Raw genomic sequence first — 21,251 nt, 5'->3', positions numbered from 1 at the left:
GCTGTTACCTGTGCACCAGGTGCATTTCGCTGGGTTTTAAACACCAGAGGCTCAGCCTCAAAACTCATGTCTACATGTCACCACAGTAGGACAAACCAACAGACAAGTTTGTCTTGCTGTTGGAGACCTCTCGTATCACCCCTACCTGCGTCCCTGTGGCTGACTTTTCCTCTGTCTGGCTTCCTGTCTTTTAATCCCCTTTCTCCTGCTCTTCTGGCCTGCTGCTTTGGGCATCCTTGAGTTGTCCCTGTGGCTGACTGCTCCTCTGTCTGGGTTCCTGGCTTTTATCCCCTTTCTCCTGCTCTTCCGGCCTGCTGCTCTGGGCGGGCCTGAGATTCTTCTCCTCACCTAATCCCTTTGGCTGATTGCTCTTCTCTCTGGGTTCCTGGCTTTTAATCCCCTTTCTCATATAAATACAATATTTATATGCCCATTATATATATATACAATATATATAATACTACATATAATATATATAATACTATATGTAATATATATATGTTGTTGTCGTTGTTATGTGCTGTCGAGTCGGACCCGACTCATAGTGACCCCTCCTTGGGTTTCCAAGGCAGTATCACTAAGGAAGTAGATTGCCCCATCTTCCTCCTGAGGAGTGGCTGGTAGGTTTGAACCGCCAGCCTTCTGATTAGCAGTCAAGTGCCTTAGGCACTATGCTACCAGAGCTCCCAATATCAAATATAATAAATATATCATCTCCTTCTCATAGTGAACCTATATACAACAGAACAAAACACAGCCCGTGCCCCATGGGGTCCTTGCTATACTTGAACCCATCACTGCAGCCACTGTGTCAATCGATCTTGTTGAGGGCCTTCCCCTCTTTCATTGACACTCCACCTTACCAAACATGACATACTTCTCCAGGGAATGGTCCCTTCTGACAACATGACCAAAGTAGGTGAGACGAGGTCTGGTCATTCTTGCGTCCAAGGAACATTCTGACTATACTTCTTTCAGGACAGATTTGTTAGTTCTTTTAGCAGTCCATGGTACCTTCAGCATTCTTTGCCAGCACCACAACTCAAAAGCATCAATTTTTCTTCAGTCTTCCTTATTCATTGTCCAGCTCTCACAAGCATATGAGACTATTGAAAATATCATGGCTTGTGTCAGGCACACCTTAGTCCTCAAGGAGACATCTTTGCTCTTCAGAAGTTGAAAGAGGTCCTTTGCAGCGAATTTTCCCAGTGCTATATGTTGTCTGATGTCCTGATTGCTGCCTCCCTTGGTGTCAATTGTAGAACCAAGCAATGTGAAGTCTTTGATAACTTCAATCTTTTCTCCATTTATTGTGAAGCTGTTTATTGGACCTGTTGTGAGGATTTTCATCTTATTTGTGGTGAGGTGTAATCCATACTGCAGACTGTATTCTTCAATCTTCATCAGTAAGTGCTTCAAGTCATCCTCACTTTCAGCAAGCAAAATTGTGTCATCAACATACCACAGGTTGTTAATTATTCTCCCTTCAACATTGATGCTGCATTCTACATATAGTCCAGCTTCTTGGATTATTTGCTCAGCATAGAGACTGAATAAGTATGGTGAAAGGATACAACCCTGACACATTCCCTTATTGATTTTAAACCATGCAGTATCCCCATGTTCAGTCTGAACAACAGCCTCCTGGTCCACATACAGTTTCCTCGTGAGTACAATCAGGTGTTCTGGAATTCCCATTCTTCTCAATGTTATCCACAATTTGCTATGATCCATACAATTTTATTGCATAGTCAATAAAACATAAGTAAACATCTTTCTGGTATTCTTTGCTTTGAGCCAAGATCTATCTGATGTCAGCAATGATATTCCTCATTCCATGTCCTCTTCTGAATCTAGCTTGCATTTTTGGAAGGTCTCTGTCAATATACTGCTGCAACCGTTTTTGAATTATCTTCAGTAAGATTTTACCTGCATGCAATATTAATGATATTGTTTGATAATTTCCACAGTCTGTGGGATCACCTTTCTTTGGAATGAGTACAAATATGGATCTCTTCCAGTCAGTTAGCCAGGTAGCTGTCTTCCAAATCTCTTGGCATAACCAAGTGAGTTCCTCCAGCAGGGCATCCATTTGTTGAAACAGCTCAATGGGTATTCCGTCAATTTCTGGAGCCTTGTTCTTTGCCAATTCCTTCAGTGCAGCTTCGACTTTTTCCTTCAATTGGTTCTTGATCATATGCCACCTCCTGAAATGGATGAACATCGACCAATTCTTTTTGGTGCAGTGACTCTGTACATGTCTTCCATCTTCTTTTGATGCTTCCTGCATCACTCAATATTTTGCCCATAGAATCTTTCAATATTGCAACTAGAGGCTTACATTTTTTCCTCAATTCTTTCAGCTTGAGAAATGCCAAGTGTGTTCTTCTCTTTTGGTTTTCTAACTCCAGGTCTGTGAGCATTTCATTATAGTAATAGGTTTTGTCTGCTTAAGTTGCTCTTTGAAATCTTTTGTTCAGCTCTTTTATCTGGTCATTTCTTCTATTTGCTTTAGCTCCTCTCCACTCAAGAGCAAGTTTCAGAGTCTCTTCTGACATCCATTTTGGTCTTTTCTTCTTTTCTTGTATTTTTAATGATCTCTTGCTTTCTTCATGGATGATGCTCTTGATGTCATCCCACAATTCTGGTTTTGGTCATTGGTGTTCAGTGAATCAAATCTATTCTTTAGATGGTCTCTAAATCCAGGAAGGATATATTCAAGGTCATATTTTGGTTCTTGAGAACTTGTTTTAAGTGTCTTCCACTTCAAGTTGAACTTGCATATGAGCAGTTGATGGTCTGTTCCACAATCAGTTCCTGGCCTTGTTTTGGCTAAAGATTGAGCTTTTCCATCACCTGCTGCCACATATGTAGTCAATCTGATTCCTGTGTACTCCATCTGGCAAAGTCATAGCCACCATTTGTGTTGTTGAAAAAAGGTATTTGCAATGAATAAGTCATTGGTCTTGCAACATTCTATCATGCAATCTTCAGCATCATTTCTGTCACCAAGGACAAATTTTTCAACTACCAGTAATTCTTCTTTGTTTCCAACCTTTGCATTCCAATCACCAATGATAATTAACACATCTTGATTACATTGATCAATTTCAGACTGCAGAAGTTGATAAAAATCTTCAATTTCCTCATCTTTAGCTGTGGTGGTTGGTGCGTAAATTTCAGTAATAGTAGTATTAACTAGACTTCCTTGGTAGGTGTTTGGATATTATCCTATCAGTGACAGCATTGTACTTCAGGAAAGATTTTGAAACATCCTTTGTGATGATGAATGCCATGCCATTCCTCTTCAAATTGTTCATTCCCAACATAGTAGATCAGATGGTTGTCTGATTCAAAATGACCAAAACCAGTCCATTTTGGCTCACTAATGCCTGGGATATCAATCTTTATGCATTCCATTTCATTTTTGACAACTTCCAATTTTCTTAGATTCATGCTTTGTACATTCCATGTTCCAATTATTAATGGATGTTTGCAGCTGTTTCTCCTCAATTTGAGTCATGCCATGTCAGCAAATGGAGGTTCTGAAAGCTTTACTTTACCCTTATCATTAAGTCTGGTTCTACTCTGATGATGCAGCTCTTTCCCAGTCATATTTTGAGAGCCTTCTGACCTAAGGGGCTCGTCTTCCTGAACTGTATTGTACAATGTTTCCAGGCTATTCATAAAGTTGCCTAGTAATTTATCTGACAGTGTTTCTCTGCTGTTCATAAGGTTTTCTCTGGCCAATTATTTGAGAAGTTGATAGCCTCTTCCTTCTTCCTAGTCTGTCTCAGTCTATAAGCTGCATTGGAACCTGTGCACCATGTGCAACCCTGCTGGCGTTTGAAACACCGGTGGCACAGCCTCAAGCCTCACAGCAATGTGCAAGCCAGCACAGTATGATAAACTGACAGACAAGTTCATCTCCTTTAGCTTATTTGAGATATATACATATAATTATTTGAGGTATATATACATGTGTGAGTATAAATCTCAAATAATGATGCACACTAACCAGAAAGAGGAAGAGAGAATGGGATTTTTGAGAGGAAGGAATTTTAAATAGGGTACTTAGGAATGGTTTTCCTTGTTGTTGTTGTTGTTAGGTACTGTTGAGTTGCTCCAACTCATAGACCCTATGGACAACAGAACAAAACACTGCCCTGTCCTGTGCCAGCCTCACGATCCTTGCTATACCTAGCCTGTCATTGCAGCCACACTGTCAATCCATCTCGTTGAGGGCTTTCCCCTTTTTCATTGACCTTTCACCTTACCAACCATGATATTTTTCTCTAGGGAATGGTCCATGACCAAAATAGGTGAGACGAAATCTAGTCATTATCACTTCCAAGGAGCATTCCAGTTGTACTTCTTCCAGGACAGATTTGTTAGTCCTTTTAGCAGTCCATGGTACTCTTAGCAATGATATCTCTTACTCCACATCCTCTTTTAATGGCAGTTTGCATTTCTAGAAGTTCTCTGTCAATATCATGCTGCAACTACTTTTGAATTATCTTCAGTAAGATTTTACTTGTGTGTGATATTTGTAATATTGTTCAATAATTTCCACAGTCTGTGGTATCACCTTTCTTTGGAATGGTTACAAATATGGATCTTTTCCAGTCAGTTGGCCAGGTAGCTGTCTTCCAAATTGCTTGGCATAGGCAAGTGAGTGCCTCCAGTGGGGCATCCATTTGTTGAAACATCTCAGTGGGTATGCTGTCAATTCCTTGAGCCTTCTTCTTCACCAATTCCTTCAGTACAGCTTTGACTTCTTCCTTCAATACCATTGGTTTGATCATATGCCACCTCCTGAAAAGGATGAACATCGACCAGTTACTTTTGGTACAGTGACTCTGTGCATTCATTCCTTCCATCTTCTTTTGATGTTTCTGGCATCATTCAGTATTTTGCCCATAGAATCTTTCATTATTGCAACTCAAGGCTTGGATTTTTTCTTCAGTTATTTCAACTTGCAAAATGCTGAGTGTGTTTTTCACTTTTGCTTTTCTAACTCCAGGTCTTTGCACATTTCATTATAATAATTGGCTTTGTCTTCTCAAGCTACTCTTTGAAATACTCTGTTCAGCTCTTTTGTCTTGTCATTTCTTCCATTTGCTTTAGCTACTCTCCACTCAAGGGCAAGTTGCAGTCTCTTCTGGCATCCATTTTATTCTTTTCTTCCTCTCTTATCTTTTTAATGAACTTTTGCTTTCTTCATGGATGATGCTCTTGATGTCATCCCACAATTCATCCAGTTTAGAGTCATTGGTGTTCAGTGCATCAAATCTATTCTTTAGACAGTCTCTAAATTCAGGAGGGATATAATCTAGGTTATATTTTGGCCTTTGTGGACTTCTTTTAATTGTTTTCAACTTCAAGTGAACTTGCATATGAGCATTTGATGGCCTGTTCCACAGTCAGCTCCAGGCCTTGTTTTGGCTGAAGATACTGAACTTCTCCATTGCCTTTTTCCACAGATGTAGTCGATTTGACTCCTGTGTACTCCATCTGGTGAAGTCCACATGCATAGCCACCATGTATGTTGTTGAAAAAAAGGTATTTGCAATGAATAAGTCATTGGTCTTGCAAAATTTTATCATGTGATCTCAAGTGTCATTTATTGACTACGGTCATATTTTCCATCTACCAGTGACTCTTTGTTTCCAACTTTTGCATTCCAATCACCAGTGATAATCAACACATCTTAATTACATATCTGGTCAATTTCAGACTGCAGAAGTGGTAAAAATCTTCAATTTCCTCATCTTTGGCTTTGGTGATCAGTGCATAAATTTGAGTAATAGTAGTATTGACTGGTCTTCCTTGTAGGCATATAGATATTATCTTATCATTGACAGCATCGTACTTCAAGACAAATTTTGAAACATCCTTTGCGATGATGACTGTCAAGCCATTCTTCTTCAAATTGTCATTCCCAGCATAGTAGATCAGATGGTTGTCTGATACAAAATGCCCCAAACCAGCCCATTTCAGCTCACCAATGCCTAGGATTAGTGGTGTTAGTGAGCTGAAATGGACTGGTTTTGTCCATTTTGAATCAGACAACCATCTGCTCTACTATGAGCTCTGGTAGTGTAGTGCCTAAGGCACTTGACTGCTAACCAGAAGGCTGTTGGTTCAAACCCACCAGCCACTCCCCAGAAGGAGGGTTAGGCAATCTATTTCGGAAGTGATACTGCCTTGGAAACCCAAGGAGGGGTCACTAGTCAGGTCCGACTCAACAGCACATAACAACAACACCTAGGACAGCAATCTTTATGCATTCCATTTCATTTTCAACAACTTCCAACTTTCCTAGATTTCATACTTTGTATATTCCATGTTCCAATTATTAATGGATGTTTGCAGCTGTTTCTCAATTTGAGTCGTGCCACATCACCAAATGACAGTCCTGAAAGCTTTAGTTTATCCTCGTCATTAAGGTCACCTTTACTCTGAGGAGGCAGCTCTTCCCCAGTCGTATTTTGAGTGCTTTTCAACCTGAGAGGCTCATCTCCCGGCACTACATCGGATGTTTCAGGGCTAGTCATAAAGTTTTCCAGTAATAGTGTTATTCATGTTTTCACTGGCCAATTCTTTGAGAAGTGGATGGCCCCTTCCTTCTTCTGTCTTAATCTGGAAGCTCTGCTTAATCCTGTCCACCATAGGTGACCCTGCTGGTATTTGAAATACTGGTGGCATAGCCTCAAGCCTTACAGTAACATGCAAACCACCACAGTAGAATAAACTGACAGACAAGTGGTCGAGGTTTTCCTTAGAAGATGACATTTGAGCAAAGACTAGAAAGGGGTGAATGAGCAAGCCTTGGATATCCTGAAATAAGGGGATAAGCACAATGATACCCAGGAAAGAACATACCTGGTGTTGAGCAACAGAAATTCTAATAAGGCTGAAAGGAGTGAAGGATAAATTAGTAGAATACCATCAGTTAACAGTGGTCCTATCTTGAGGACTCTATCAATTGGTTTCTGCAGCACACCAGTTGCCGTTGATCTATAGTTTCGATCTATAACCAATTAACCAGTTGTCACTGAATCAGTTTTGACTCATGGTGAACCCATGTGTCAGAGTAGAACTGCTCTAGTTTTCAATGGCTTATTTTGTGGAAACAGATCACCAGACCTTTCTTCTGAGGTACCTCTGGACAGACTTGAACCTCCAATCTTTCGGTTAGCACCCAAATGTGCAATTTGCAACCACCCAGGCATTCCCTGCTCCTGACAGACAGGTGGAATAAATTGGAATGTTTTAAAGTAAAACGTTTAGGACTAAACCATTGCTGCCCTTCTGCAGCTGCATGACTCGTGTTAATTCCTTTCAAATGGCACTCATTTCTTTAAGCTCTGGGATGCTGAGCAGTATTATATCATCATGTTTTCCTCTCACACTGACAATAAAAGAACAGCTCCTATTAAGACTAGAACTGTTGAGTTGTGCAGACATTAAAACAGAGAAGTGTTTCTTTTCTTATTTGGTAAATATTTTGCTTTCAAGGCATCAGTAACTAATCACAGCTGTTTCCTTTAGTTACAAATGTATCCAATCAGGTAAAATTTCAAATGAAACCCACAATCCACCAGTCATTCCATTATACAGTACAATGCTGGTGTTAAGCCTTGTGAAATATATGTATTAAGTATGCATGTATTCATCAAATCAAACAAAGCAGCTAATGGGTTTCTGATTAGTGTTCTAACTCTATTATGGTGATACTTCCATCTCACCCTGACTCATCTAAAACATGTGATCAAAATGCTGTTAAGTCTGATATACAATCTGTTGTGTATCATCATTCTGGTTAAATAGTCCAAACTGAAATTTGGTGCTGTGCATGGAATTGTGGCCTTCTCCCCACCACTTATCCCCAAATGTGTGTTGGAATCCCAATCCCTATACCTGTGGATATAATCCCATTTGAGAATAGGGGTTCTGTAATGTTAATGGGCCATATCAGTGAGGGCGTTTCACTGTCTGAGTTATAAAAAAAGCAGATCAGACATAGTAGCAAGCAGGTACTGGGGAAGATGGATGGCATCTGAAGATCACCAAGGAATCAAGGAACTCTGGGGCTAGAAAAGCGAAAGAGACAAGGATCTTCTCCTAAAGCCAGCAGAGAAAGAAGCTTCCCCAAGAGCCAGTGCCCTGAATCTGACTTCTGGCTTCCTAAACTGTGAGAAAACAAATTTGCTCATTAAAGATAACCATAGTTGCACTATACAACTAAGGCATGTGGCTAGAATTTCTCTCTTGAAAATCATGGACAAAGGAAGGGCTGCTGTTTAATTGAGATGCTTTCAATTTTACCCTTAATAATTTATGGGTTTTTTTTTTTAATCAAAATTAAAAAAAAATAATAAACCAATTCCTTATTTATGCTAAGATTCATAAAGGACCTTGTTTAAAAGGGATTGTTACATGGACATTAATGGACAATGGCTTGTTAATTTAGAGTTAGGTATTCAGAAAAAAACAAGCAAAGAATAATGATTTTTTATTCAGTTTTTTAAAATACAGCAATTTTGTGACAATTATAAATAAATTTCTATTGTAATAATAAAATTTACAGTTTAAAGAAAACAGTGTAACAAAAGTTCACCTTCAAATGCAAATGCATCTTTTTTAGGGGTAGTTTACATTGATAACAGTTTTCTGTTTATAAGAAAAGATGACTGTTAAAATCAGGTATATAACCTTTTAGTTATACCTAAGTTCTGCCTGTTAAACATGTTTTATGGAATCCCATTTAAACATCTTATGCTTTTTTGGTGTTCTCCAAACAGTGGTAGAAGTAACTCCTTGATGGGCAGAAATGGTGTATGACCATGTTCAGCTCATACAGGCCTCCTAAGAAGCCTAGCTCCATCTTGTGAGGTAGATATATCAAAAATTAACAACTTTAGGTATCTTTGTTTTGGGTTTCTGTGGTTTGGGAGCATCCAAAACTTCCTCATAGTCTGCACTCATTCCCTTTGCCCAACGACCAACTGTGACCATTTGATCTGTAAAGGAATAGAAAAGTCAGAATGTAAGAAAAACAGAATGTAATCAAAGACATCCACTTAGAATAGCACTGGTTGAGCAAAGGAACTAGTTTTGACATGAATAATCACAAGGAGGGAAGACTCCATCACTAAAAGAAAGTGAGCAATTCTGTAATTGATTATAACCCTTGATTTCAGAGTACCACAGGCAATTTCTCATCCCAATTAGGGAAATGCAGCAACTGCTTTGCAATGCACAAATTGATGAGAAAGCTCTTTCATTCTTTTCCAGAGTTCATCATTATAGTCAATGAATTCCAAGAGTCTGTAAACAGCAAGACTTATGAAGCATTAGTTTAAATGCACAAGATTCCACCTGTGAAATTATACAACATCTGCTTGTCAGTCTTGTCACTCGGGAAGTGGCAATCCTCCCAGGAGAGAAAATTCAAATCCACTTCATCATTTCAATCTCACTGCCTACAATGTAGTAAAAACTATCTTCTTTTAGTCGAGATCGTAAACAAGAATTCTTGTTTTTCAGATCAATTTCAGAGACAGCAAGTAAGAATGTCCGGAGTATTCTGTATAGTACGAAATACGATACGAAATAAAAAGAAATGTGTTTTTTTTTTTTTTCCCTAAGAAACGCTACTGGGCTATCCTACTGTTTTCACTTTCTTTCACATAGATTATTATTATTATAACCCAGACAAAATAATGCAATAATTATCTCCACTTCCCCTAACATCTGCCATTGGTACAGAACATTTATCAAGTTTTTGACCACCTCAGCCACTATTTCATTAGAAAGAAAATAACTGGCCAGATGCTGTGTGGATAACATATCTTTAATATTTTCAACAGTTTTCACAGTCAATACTTAATTCTTTAGGTACTCACAAAGCAAAACACATATGAGGATACTCAGTCACAAGAAAATTTAAAGTTATTTTCATGTTTTTTATTTTGTCTTAGTGAATACAGACTTTCATGTAAGGGAAGAATTGGCTTTATTGTAATTAACTATAAATTAATCAATAAATTCACTTAACAAATATAAACATTTATAAATAAAATGCTTTATAAAATCAGGCTCCTCAAAGGCATAATGGACACATTTTTGGTTTTTTTCCAACTGAGAACAGCAGCTAATGCTCAGTTACTCAGTACTGTGTCTACTCCTTACAGTGAAGTGGTTTAGTCATCACTGCAGTAGGAAAACGGAATGTCTTAAATCAATAGTCGTCAGTCAAAGTTATTAATAAGAAAAGACACAGAGAAATACTAATCTCATACCTTCTAAACAGAGGCCAGGGATCTTACCTGAGTTCTTACTTTCTGGGCAATCTTTCTTATAATGTTCAACAGAGCCACAAAGTCTACAGCCACCACCTATTAAAAGAACAAAATCATCAAATACCTCATATTTACATAGGTTTTTTGAATGTTTCAAAACACTTTCATATCTTATTTGATCCTCACATCATCACCAATAGTAAAGGTTGCCGATTTTCTTACATTGTTTTTCTACACAGGTAGGTGTCATCATTCCTATTGAGTTCATTCTCCATTCCTCCTAATTTTACAAAGCACAAAACTATAACTACCCACTGTGTTTTGCCCTGGGCTTCTGGGGGGAAGTAGGGAAGAAAAGAGAGATGTGATAGAAGGCACTCATCTTCTAGAGTGTCCAACAGCCATGCATAGACACCTGGATCTTAGCCATGGTTAGGCAGTCAAGGGTCTGTGAACCTCATGCATGTAAGCAGAAGTTGTGTGCAGATGTATTTTTCTGAGGATGGACAGAGGTTTTTTTATCAGATTCTCCAATGCACTGATCAATAACCCCCAAAAAAGTTAGGAGCCATTGCTCCGCTCTACAGGTCAGATAAGGATGAGCAGTTAGGAAAGTAATAAAATCAATTTTTGTTCCAGGTGCCTTCTATTTGTCACCGTAATCCTTATAAAAATGCCTACTTGCCTAATTTAAGCAACATTCCAACATTAGGAACTATACAACACACACGATTTTTAAAATGACTCTTTCACTAACAGTCAAGCATTATCATGATGATGCTCAGAATGCTAAAGTCACTTAGTCAGAAAAATGATTCTATAGAGGATAAGCCTGGCTAGATTCTCACTTCTGCATGCTCTATTCCTCTTCCTGCACTTTTTAAAAGTATCTGCTCATTTTGGCTGACAATCCAAAGCTTTCTCTGCTCATTAGTCATATTATCTGGCCTGTTTCATGTGTGTGCATCTGAAAAGCTCCTGTGAGCATCTTCCAGGCCCAGGCCTCTTTACCATTTTATAATCCAGAGTCAAAGAGGCAATTAAATAATAGGTTTTAATCCTCATGATAATTCCTCCAGGAAAATACCGTAATTCATCAATTTAGGATACTGTTGATTATAAGCATATCATTCATTTATGTGGTATCACATAAACCAAAAAACCAAATTCACTGCCATCGAGTCATTTCTGACTCATTGTGACCCCCATTTGGGTTTCCAAGGCTGTACGTCTTTATGGAAGTAGATTGCCCCATATTCTTTCCACAGAGTGGCTGATGGATTTGAACCGCTGAGCTTCCAGTTAGCAGTCAAGTGCCTTATCCACTACGCCACCAGAGCTCTTTACATACCCCATAAAGAGAAAAATTCTGCTAATTATGTGACACCTGCCAGTGTATGATGCATCCTGAATCAGAGAGATTAAATTTCAGAGATATTAAAATCTGAAAAAATACACATTTTAGAATGAATGAAATGTTGTTTTACTCTCACCATCTCATAAGTGAGGAAACTAAGGTTGACAGAAGTCAAACTCAAAGTCCCACAGCTAGTGAGTGTTGGTTCTGGGTTTATAACTCAAGAGTGACTGACTCAACAAGCTATGTTTTGTCACTGAGTGTCACTAGAGGAACTTAGGACATAAGATGACAGGGATCTAGAATTTCATGGCACCAGCCACAGGTACACAGGCCTATGTATAAATTCACTTTATCAGATGACAATCTCTCCTTAAAGCTTTAAACATCACAGAGTTTATTTTGGGCTCTTACGATATTAACTGAGCTAAAGATAAGAAAGTTACATGACTCCATGCCAGACAATTAAAAAAAATTCAGAAGCATAATTATGACAAATATTGAAAGGGCAGTATGTACTAGCCCTTTCATTCAAAATGGTATGTTAAGCTGAGATTTAACACACAACACAATTTTTAAAATCTTGTATTAACTTGAGATATTATCCTCTGCTTCTGTTATGTTTAGAAGTAGAAATTTATAAAATACCAAATCACGTTACATGGAAAGCCCAGTACATACAACTACCATTTGATCAAAACAGTGAAATTCTCAAGGATTTGCTACTTATTCTAGAATTCTGTTTAAAAGAATAAATTAAATCACAACTTTGCAAGATAACTCGGCATTTTCTTTTTTTTTTTTTTTAATATGAGGAGCTCTGGTGGCATAGTGCCTAAGGCATTTGACTGCTAACCAGAAGGCTGGTGGTTCAAATCCACCAGCTACTCCTCGGAAGGAAGGTTAGGCAATCTACTTCTGTAGAGATACTGCGTGGAAAATCTAAGAAGGGGTGGCTATGAGTCTGATTCGACTCAATAGCAGTGAGTTAACAGTACTCACCATCAGCATAGAGTCCTTTGGGATTATCAGGACAAGATCTGGACAGGTGTCCCATTTCCCCACAAACAAAACATTTTGCAAAAGGAAATTCACCTGTAAGGATCAATAATTCTGTTAACAAGTCATGTTATTCACATTATTTTAAAATACTACACATAGAAAATGTATTTGTTTTATACAACTTAAAATTTAAATGATATGATTTCAAAATATTAAGTGGCAAATTCATAACAAACTCTTGTCAAGAAAAAAAAAAAAATGTATCACTTGGCTACTTCTTAGCCACATTCCCCACCAACTGAACAAAACACCCATAGAAAGACATACCAAGAGCTATGTCTACTTTAGCCTTGCACTTGGTTATTTCATGCTCTGTGGACCCACACCGGTAACATATTCCAGTGCCCATATCTTGATTCTCAAGGGTGGCCGGGCAATCTGCAATCCCATGTCCAGGTTTTCTACAATGGAAACACACCTGGAAAAACAAAATGTGAGCTTCCATACTGCAATACTATACTGGCTCCATGAATGCTAGAAGAACAATCAAATGTGTACAACAATCAACCATACAAGATCAAAAAGGGCAGCGTTTGCCCAGGAATAAAGCTCTGAAGACAGGAAGGGTAAGAAAGAAAAATGAATGGAAACAGTAAGCACAGGGAGGAAGTGGGAAGAATTGCAATTAATGTTACACTGTGGGAATTGCTATCAATGTCACAAAACAAAATGCACATGAATTGTAAGAAAAAGAAAACTTTTAAAACTTTTCCCATCTTAAAGATAAAATCTAGCTCTTTTTTAAAAATCCTCAATATTTTATTTATAGAAAAAAGTGTTTCACATACACCCAAATACTAAGAAATTTCCTTCAGAGGGTCTCAGTGCTTTTGCAAACTTTCAGTCCACAAAACCAAGAATCTCAGATCTGAGGTAATAAATGGCTTTTGTAGGAGACTTGCTTAAATGAAGTAAGCAAATATAGGCTATTTCATTATTAGTGATATAGAAGATAAACGACAACTATAACATTTTCACTCAAAATTATACTGGCAGTTTTTAAAGTTCATATAATTGAATAAATTTGGGTTAAGTGAGTCCATTTAAATTATGATTGAAATAAGATATTTTAATACTAAAAATATATCCTTAATTTTTTTAACCTTAATACATATTTTTTAATACTCACAAATAGAGGTTTTATTTTTAGAATATATACACATTACCTTTTAGAAGAGTAATTTATTCTAAAATGAAATTTTTGGCTCCAATAAAAAATTAAACAATGATTTGTTTACTTTAAAAACTACACATCAATTTAGAATATATTTTTTTATTACAACGAATAAGAATTGTTGCCATAACCAAAGAAGACAGATAATTTAAATAATTTTATTCAGACTGGAAAAAAGTGTATCTATTTCTTGAATAGCAAACAGTTAATCATTTAATTACCTTTCAAAATATGCATTTTTAAAAACAAATTAAACAGGCACATGAAAATTAAAATACATAACATTTTGCAACTATATCCTTACTTTCCTTTGTTCCTGTTTCATAATATATTGGAAAAGAATGATTCCCTTTATTTTTAATTCTTTCATGATTTTTAAAATTTAGAACGAGTTGATTCAAAAAACTAAAATCTGAATTTCTTGAATGATCCTAAAATTCAATGTATATTATATTGCAGGAAGCTGTCTGGTAAATTTCTATATCCTAATTAATTAATCTGCATTTAAAATCTGGTGCTAGAATGAGGTATTAAAAATATTAACAAGAAGATCAGTTAAATAGTAGGTCACAGCAAGCCATATACTATTTATAAACCATTCCTTAAAAAAAAAAAACAAAAAAAACTCCCCCTTATTTACAAATATAAAGCTTTTCTTAAAAGGTCAGAATATTAAGATTTTTCAACTCGTATGCAATTTATCATATTGCCTATGTCAATAAAATTATTTAATTATCTTTAAGCTTTAAATTAACTATTGTGTCTGAAAATATCAATAAATTTCAAATCTAAACACAACTTTATCTATCCTGATCTAAACAGAAAAAATTATCTTTTTTATTCAAATTTATCCATAATGCTTCATCAGTATTAGCTACAATAATTATCTTTAAATAGGCCAATGCATAGAACTAATCCTACAAATAGTCAGAAGCCAACAATAAGCCTGCATTGGTTCAGTGCTCTATATCTAGTAATTCTAATAAAAAATGAAAGTGTAATAACTGACAACTCTTGTTTCTTACACGGTACTCTGCTCAAAGACTTAGAGAAGAGAAAGTATCTTACTAAGTATTTCATTTCCTCTGTCCAACAAAGCTTAAAATCTAGGGCTCAGCACTACAGAAATAAACCTGCTGCCCCCAGTGTTCCACCCAGTGTACCAATGAGGGAGGGAACAATGACTAGGGAAATCTCAAATTTTAACTCTGCTATTACTTGCTCTGCTCTCCTGTAATTCTTGTTAGATCGCCTTCCTGTGCCTCACTTTTTAATTGATAAAAACAACAGAAGATACACTTAACCTGTTGGACTTAATCTTCTTTATAGTTTTGATGTATTTTCAAATGGGTACTTGAAAAATGGTTATTGAAAGACAGGGTTAAAAACGTTAAGTTTTGAAGTCAGACAGACTTCAAGTTTGAATTTCACCTCTGATACTAGCTAAGTGACTTTCAGCAAGTTATTTAACTTGTCTGTACTTCAGTGTTTGTCATCCATAATATGGGAATAATGCCACCATCTTTGCAGGTTGTTGCAATGGTTAAACACTATAATCAAGTGCCAAGTACACTAAAAAAAAAAAAAAAGCCAAACCAAACTAGTTGGTGTCAAGGTGATATTACTCATAGTGACCCACGTATGTTAGAGTAGAACTCTGCTCCACAGTGTTTTCGATGGTTGATCGTCTGGAAGTAGACTGCCAAGACTTTTTTCAGAGGCCTAGAACCACCTTTTCAGTTAACAGCCAAGCACATTAACTGTACCCCTCAGAAACATGTTAATTGATGTAGACAAGTTGATTCTGATTCATGGCAACCCTAATTTACAGAGTAGAACTACTCCAGAAGGTTTCTTGGCTATAATCTTTCCAAGAGCAGATTTTCAGGCCTTTCCTTCATGGTGCCAATGGGTGGGTTCAAACAACTAACCTTTCTGTTAGTAGTCAAACACAAACTGTGCCATCCAAGGACTTTAGGGACATATAACCATACTGCCAAACCCACTGTCACTGAGTCAATTCCAACTTAGAGAGACTCTATAGGACAAAGTAGAATTGTCTCATATGGTTCCAAGGCTATATAAATCTTTACCAAAGCTAAGTGCCTCATCTTTCTCCCATGGAGTGGCTACTGGGTTCAAACCACCGATCTTTTGGTCAGCAGCTAAATGCTTTAATAACTGCTCCACAGAGCTTTCACAAACATATATATATTTGTTGTTGTTGTTATGTGCCGTCGAGTTGAGCCCGACTCATAGCAACCCCTCCTTGGATTTCCGAGGCAGTATCATTACGGAAGTAGATTGCCCCATCTTCCTTCCGAGGAGTGGCTGGTGGGCTTGAACCGCCAGCTTTCTGGTTAGCAGTCAAGTGCCTCAGGCACTATGCTACCAGAGCTCCCGGACATATATATAGGAGATGCCAAAAAAAAGTAGTAGCTGCTGATGTTATAAAGATGCTTTATAAATCTAGTACCTAACAGCAATAAGATCCTCCTAAGATATGTGTGTGTATGATAAGTCTCTAGACATATAAAATAAATAACATGGTAGAAGTAATAATCTTACCATTGCATTTTTCTTTGCTGCTTGTCTTTTTAATCTTCTTCCTTCCCGTCGACCGTCTTTCTTTAAAGCAACCACAATTTCTTCCCTTACTTTCTGGCTGTCTGTTGCTATCATTTCCCCATTGTGAACCATCTGTGAGTTCTGTCTTAGGTATTCCATGAATCCATTTACATCTTCATTTAAGTACTCTTTTTTCTTTTTGTTCTTTTTGTGTTTTGCTTCTAGTGTGTCATTTTTAAGGGACAGCCTATTAGCTTCAAGTTGTTTAGCCTTTGGTCGGCTTTGACTTGTTCCCTCAGTGGGTCCCTTCTTCATATCCTCCCATGATGTCGCAGCCAAGGGTCTCTTGTTATGTGTGGCAGTAACTCGTGCCCACCTGGTCATGGTTTCATCAGATACACCTCATCAAGCTTCAAGACAAGCATGGGTAGTTAGTCATCAAAAGACAAATACCTATCATATATGCTCACATGTTAAAGTTTATAATTACTAACACACTTTTTCACTACATGTAGATAACAAAAAACAAAACAAAAACCAAATTCAAGTCAATTTCTACTCATAGCCACAGAATAGAACTGCTCCCTTGGGTTTTCCTGGACATAAGCTTTATGGAAGCAGATTGCCAGGCCTTTCTTCTGCAATGTTGCTAGGTGGGTTCAGACAGCCAACCTTTAAGTTAGTAGTCAAGCAAACCATTTGGACTACCCTGGGACTAATACAGAAACCCATATACTTATTTACTGTATTGATAAACCTGTAATATAAATCTGGCCTTTACAAGACAAGTACCCACTCCAGGAAAAGAAAAAAAAAAAAAAACTCATAGACCTGTGTCTCATTATCAATATGATTAGGTTTCAAAGACCAGGCCATTTTGCGAAAATTGGTGTTATTTAAATTTTTTTTTGTCTTCAGACATCCCTTTTTCTGTTTTTTTAACTTAGAAGATATGATCATAGAAATAGTAACAGCTAAAATTTATTGAGTGCTCATCACTGTGATGAGTCTAGTTATGAATTATTCCTCTACAGAGGAGGTCTAGAGGAGACAAAGCTGGATAAAGCCAGACTGTATGACTGAAGGGCCCACAGCTTAAGCACCTCACCTTCCTCCTATGCTGGGTCTGAACGTCCCTATTTGAGCCTCCTCCAGGGCTCCACTCCTAGCCCTGTAATCCCTTCCTTCACGATCACAGAGTCTGCTCTGTCCTCTGGGGCTGGTGAGAAACCAAGGCTTGGGGCATCCTGCAAGGTCGCTTGATGTGGAGGCTTCAGGACTAGTTTAGGTCACTTTGGGGTGTCTTTAAACTTGCAAGCATTTCTTCTCTTCCAAGCACCCTCTCTGATGCCTCTTTCTTTCCTCCCTTCTCAACCCACAGCAAATTTGAGCTGCAAGGCCTCAGGTTGTGAAGGAGGTGGGAACCCAGAGCCAACACCCACTGGCTCAGTGGTGTCTGTGTGTCAGTGGCAGTTGGACCTTACCCCGGAGCCAGAAGGAGGTAGGGGAGGGCATGGAGGGCAGCATAGCCAAGTTTCTCTGAGGCCACAAAAAGACCCTCCTTGAAGGTTGGGGCAGTGGTTGTAACCATGCCCACCACCTAGTTAATGCGCAAAATAGTCAGGTAGTAGATTTTTTACTATTGTCATAAATGCAAAATGTCAGATAGCAATAGTTGATAAGAGAGGAGTCGTTGTATATTAATACTCCAAAAACACAACAACAAAACCCACTACCTTCCTTTCTGGCTCATGGCAACTCTATTGGACAGAGTAGAACAGCCCCACAGGGTTTCCAAGGCTGTAAACTTTTACAGAAGCCAACTGCCACATCTCTCATCCCAGAGGCTGGTGGGTCCGACTTTTTGGTTAGCAGCCCAGCACTTTCATATACAAATACTTGCTTAAAATTGGAAAACATTTTAAGAAACCAATTATTTAAATCACACAATAATACAGTGAAGTTATTCCTAAATCCTGCAGTTTTCCTGGCCGTTTATTTTCCTAACTCTAAATCCTAGTACCACTTTCTCTTAATCTTCATGTTTGTTCTGTTAATCTCAGCACAATTTGTACCAATTTGTAATTATACAGAAATGTTGTCGTTTAAGTTTGTCGTTACAATTTTCTCCGGCAGATTTATAAATAAAGTGTTTGTGATCAAAGTTATATAGCAATACTAGATCATATTCTACGAATCAGGGTATAAGCTACTTTTAACCCGGTGGTTTCAAATCACTGTCAATCATTTTAACCTGCCACCTTTTTCAGGCAGAATCCCGTGCACTAATCAAATGTCAAAGTTTCAGTTACTGCCCAAAAAGGGAACACAAAAAGTGTCCCATCAACACAAGCAGGAGAGCCATTCTAATGAACTGGTGTGAGAGGCTGCGCTCCACTTTACCCACCGCACATGTGGCGGTGAAGATTCTGTGTCACAATGAGACCGCTGTTCAAGAGAGTAAGTGGATCATCCTGCCCCTTGAATACGTGGAATGGGGAAAATCTGGGTATCAAGATTAGGTTGGCACCCGGCCCGCAGGCTTCAGTGAGCCAGCGCCCCACAGCTGAGGTCGTTGTCCTCTGCCGGCACCCTTCTCTGGCAGCGCACACCAGCCCCACCTGGCGCTGGGGGCCTTGGTAAACTCCGCAACCAGTTTTTCTGCCCTCCCGCGCTTCCCAAGACAGTTCCCGCAGGCCGCAAGGAACGAATGAGGGGATCGTAGGCCATCGCAGTGCGGGGATTGCCCACAGTACTAAGCCGTGTGTGACTTCTTACCGCGCGCGAATCCTCCAGAGCAAGAGAGTTTGCCAGCCAGACAAAACCGCCCCTGTAGGGCGACGTCGGCTTCCTGGACCGGAAATATATTGTCCCTTAGAGGGCGTCACTTCCGGCGGGTCAAAGTGAGGCTGGGGTGTGCAGGCGCGCCGTTGCACGCAGGCATCTGCTGGTGGTTACCTCACCTGGCTGAGTAGAAGTGTGTGGGGTGTATAGTGTGTGAAGTGTGTTGGACGCCAGGGACACAAAGAGGGAAAATACTTAGTCTTTGCTCCCTGGGAACTTACAGCTTAGTTGGCAAGATAGAGGAGAGGAACAATAATTGCAGGCATTGTGAGGCCGGCACAGGACCGGACAGTGTTTCCTTCTGTTGTGTGTAGGACGGCTATGAGTCGTAGCCCACTTACCGGCAGGTAACAACAGCACAGCACAGGATCAGTGGAGAGACTTCCGGAAAGGTGACTTTAGAGCTGGGCTTCGAAAAACGAAAAGAAAAATTCTGCTGGTAAAATTGTCTGGAAGAGGGAATGAAGGGTATTCCTGGAAGAGGCAAGACAGGTGGGAGTGGATCAGTGTGATGAGGCAGAAAAGGGCATTTGGAGCCCTGTTGGCTGGGGGCCAGAGCTTCGTGATTCTACTGCCCAATACTAGTAGAGCATTAATTTGAAATTTCACATGTTGTAGCTAAAGAAGTTCTTCTTTTGAGAGAAGTATTTTGGTTCTCATAATAAGCTCATAATTTCCCCATCCTCAGAGGGAACCTCCACTAGTTGTGTCTATTCGGAAAAACAAGGTTTACATCTACGCAGTTAACTCATCCCTTCCTCATATTCGATCTGTTTTACCTTTTAAACATTTGCCCCTTTTTATCTATTGCCAAACCTTTGTCTCAACTTCCATCATTTCTCCCGTGAGTAACTGCATCCGTTCTTGCCCTACCCAGCGTACCCATTTTCCATGCTGCGGCAGAGTGAACTTTATAGAATGTGTAAATCATTACCAAATCAGATTGTTGCTTTCCGGCTTTAACCTTTTCCAAAGTTCCCTACTGTTCTCACGAAGAAATTCAAAGTACTTAACGTGATACTAAGCCCTTGTGTCTCTGTCTGCCTGTTTCATTAGTCTCAGCTTATCTAATTCTCTCCCTCTTCTTTTAGCCCCATTCATAGAAGACTTCCCTCAGCTTCTCAAATGCCCAATGTGCTTTATTATCGCTCCAGGTTTTAGATAAGCTATTTTCCTTAATACTCTTTTAATCTTCCAGTTTCTACTCATCATTCAGGTCTTGGAACATTTCATTTTGAGGCCTTCCAAGAGGGCAGTAGTTCTATGGTATAATTTTCACCTTTCATGGGAGAGAACCAAAAAACCAAACTCACTGCCTTGGAGTCAGATCCGACTCATAGTGACCCCTCCTTGGGTTTCCCAGGCAGTATCACTACGGAAGTAGATTACCCAACCTTCTTCCAAGGAGTGGCTGGTGGGTTTGAACCACCAGCCTTCTGGTTAGTAGTCAGATGCCTTAGGCACCATGCCACCAGCATGCCATGTCCCAGCCAGTGCACTTCAAATGATGCTACCTACCATTCCTCAGTGGAGGCTTGTGAGTTGCTTTGGCACTGAACAGCTTTCAGCAGAGCATCCAGACTAACACTCGCACATGGGGACAAACTTGATGGCAGCTTGTAACAGGCCTTCCAAAGCCCTCCCAAACTGGACCAAATCCCATATTGTACTCTCAAGACAGTTTGTACTTCCTTATAGTACTTTTTCAAAACTGTAATGACATGATGAATTGTGTGATCAGTAGTTTATATTGTATCCTCATAATTGAGTCCATTGCCTGGTACGTAGTTGCTCAGTATATATATGAAGAGCAAATACTTTGTGGTGCTTGTTTAAAGCAAAATTTAAAATACCCTAAACATTTTTAACGGGAAAAAAAAAACATAAAAACCAAACTCACTGCCGTCAAGTCGGTTCCGATTCATATCTCAGTAGCCGA

The 21,251-nt window shown here is 38.8% G+C and overlaps 1 protein-coding gene across 1 annotated transcript; it reads right to left on the bottom strand.

Annotated features, from left to right (window-relative positions):
• Positions 1-8,907: 8,907 nt before the first annotated feature.
• Positions 8,908-16,852, bottom strand: ZCCHC9 (zinc finger CCHC-type containing 9). Its single transcript, XM_007943469.2, has 5 exons — positions 16,469-16,852; positions 12,994-13,144; positions 12,667-12,759; positions 10,335-10,403; positions 8,908-9,026 (listed from the first exon to the last, which is right to left on the bottom strand). The coding sequence occupies exons 1-5, from the start codon at positions 16,850-16,852 to the stop codon at positions 8,908-8,910; spliced, it is 816 nt and encodes a 271-aa protein (XP_007941660.1).
• Positions 16,853-21,251: the final 4,399 nt, after the last annotated feature.

This window comes from Orycteropus afer, unplaced genomic scaffold (genome assembly GCF_000298275.1).
Source record: "Orycteropus afer afer isolate SDZICR_OR568_19922 unplaced genomic scaffold, OryAfe1.0 scaffold00107, whole genome shotgun sequence".
In the NCBI taxonomy this organism is placed as follows: Eukaryota; Metazoa; Chordata; class Mammalia; order Tubulidentata; family Orycteropodidae; genus Orycteropus; species Orycteropus afer.
The sequence above is the reverse complement of the archived record's forward strand: the minus strand, read 5'-3'. Positions and strand labels throughout refer to the sequence as shown.

What these genes read in the sequence shown, in the direction of transcription:
- ZCCHC9 (XM_007943469.2), bottom strand. Translation starts at nt 16,852, where the DNA reads ATGACCAGGTGGGCACGAGTTACTGCCACACATAACAAGAGACCCTTG. An exon ending in TAAAGTAGACATAGCTCTTG is followed by an intron (nt 12,760 to 12,993) that starts GTATGTCTTTCT and finishes TGATCCTTACAG; the next exon opens with GTGAATTTCCTTTTGCAAAA. An exon ending in CCCAGAAAGTAAGAACTCAG is followed by an intron (nt 9,027 to 10,334) that starts GTAAGATCCCTG and finishes ATTCCTTTACAG; the next exon opens with ATCAAATGGTCACAGTTGGT.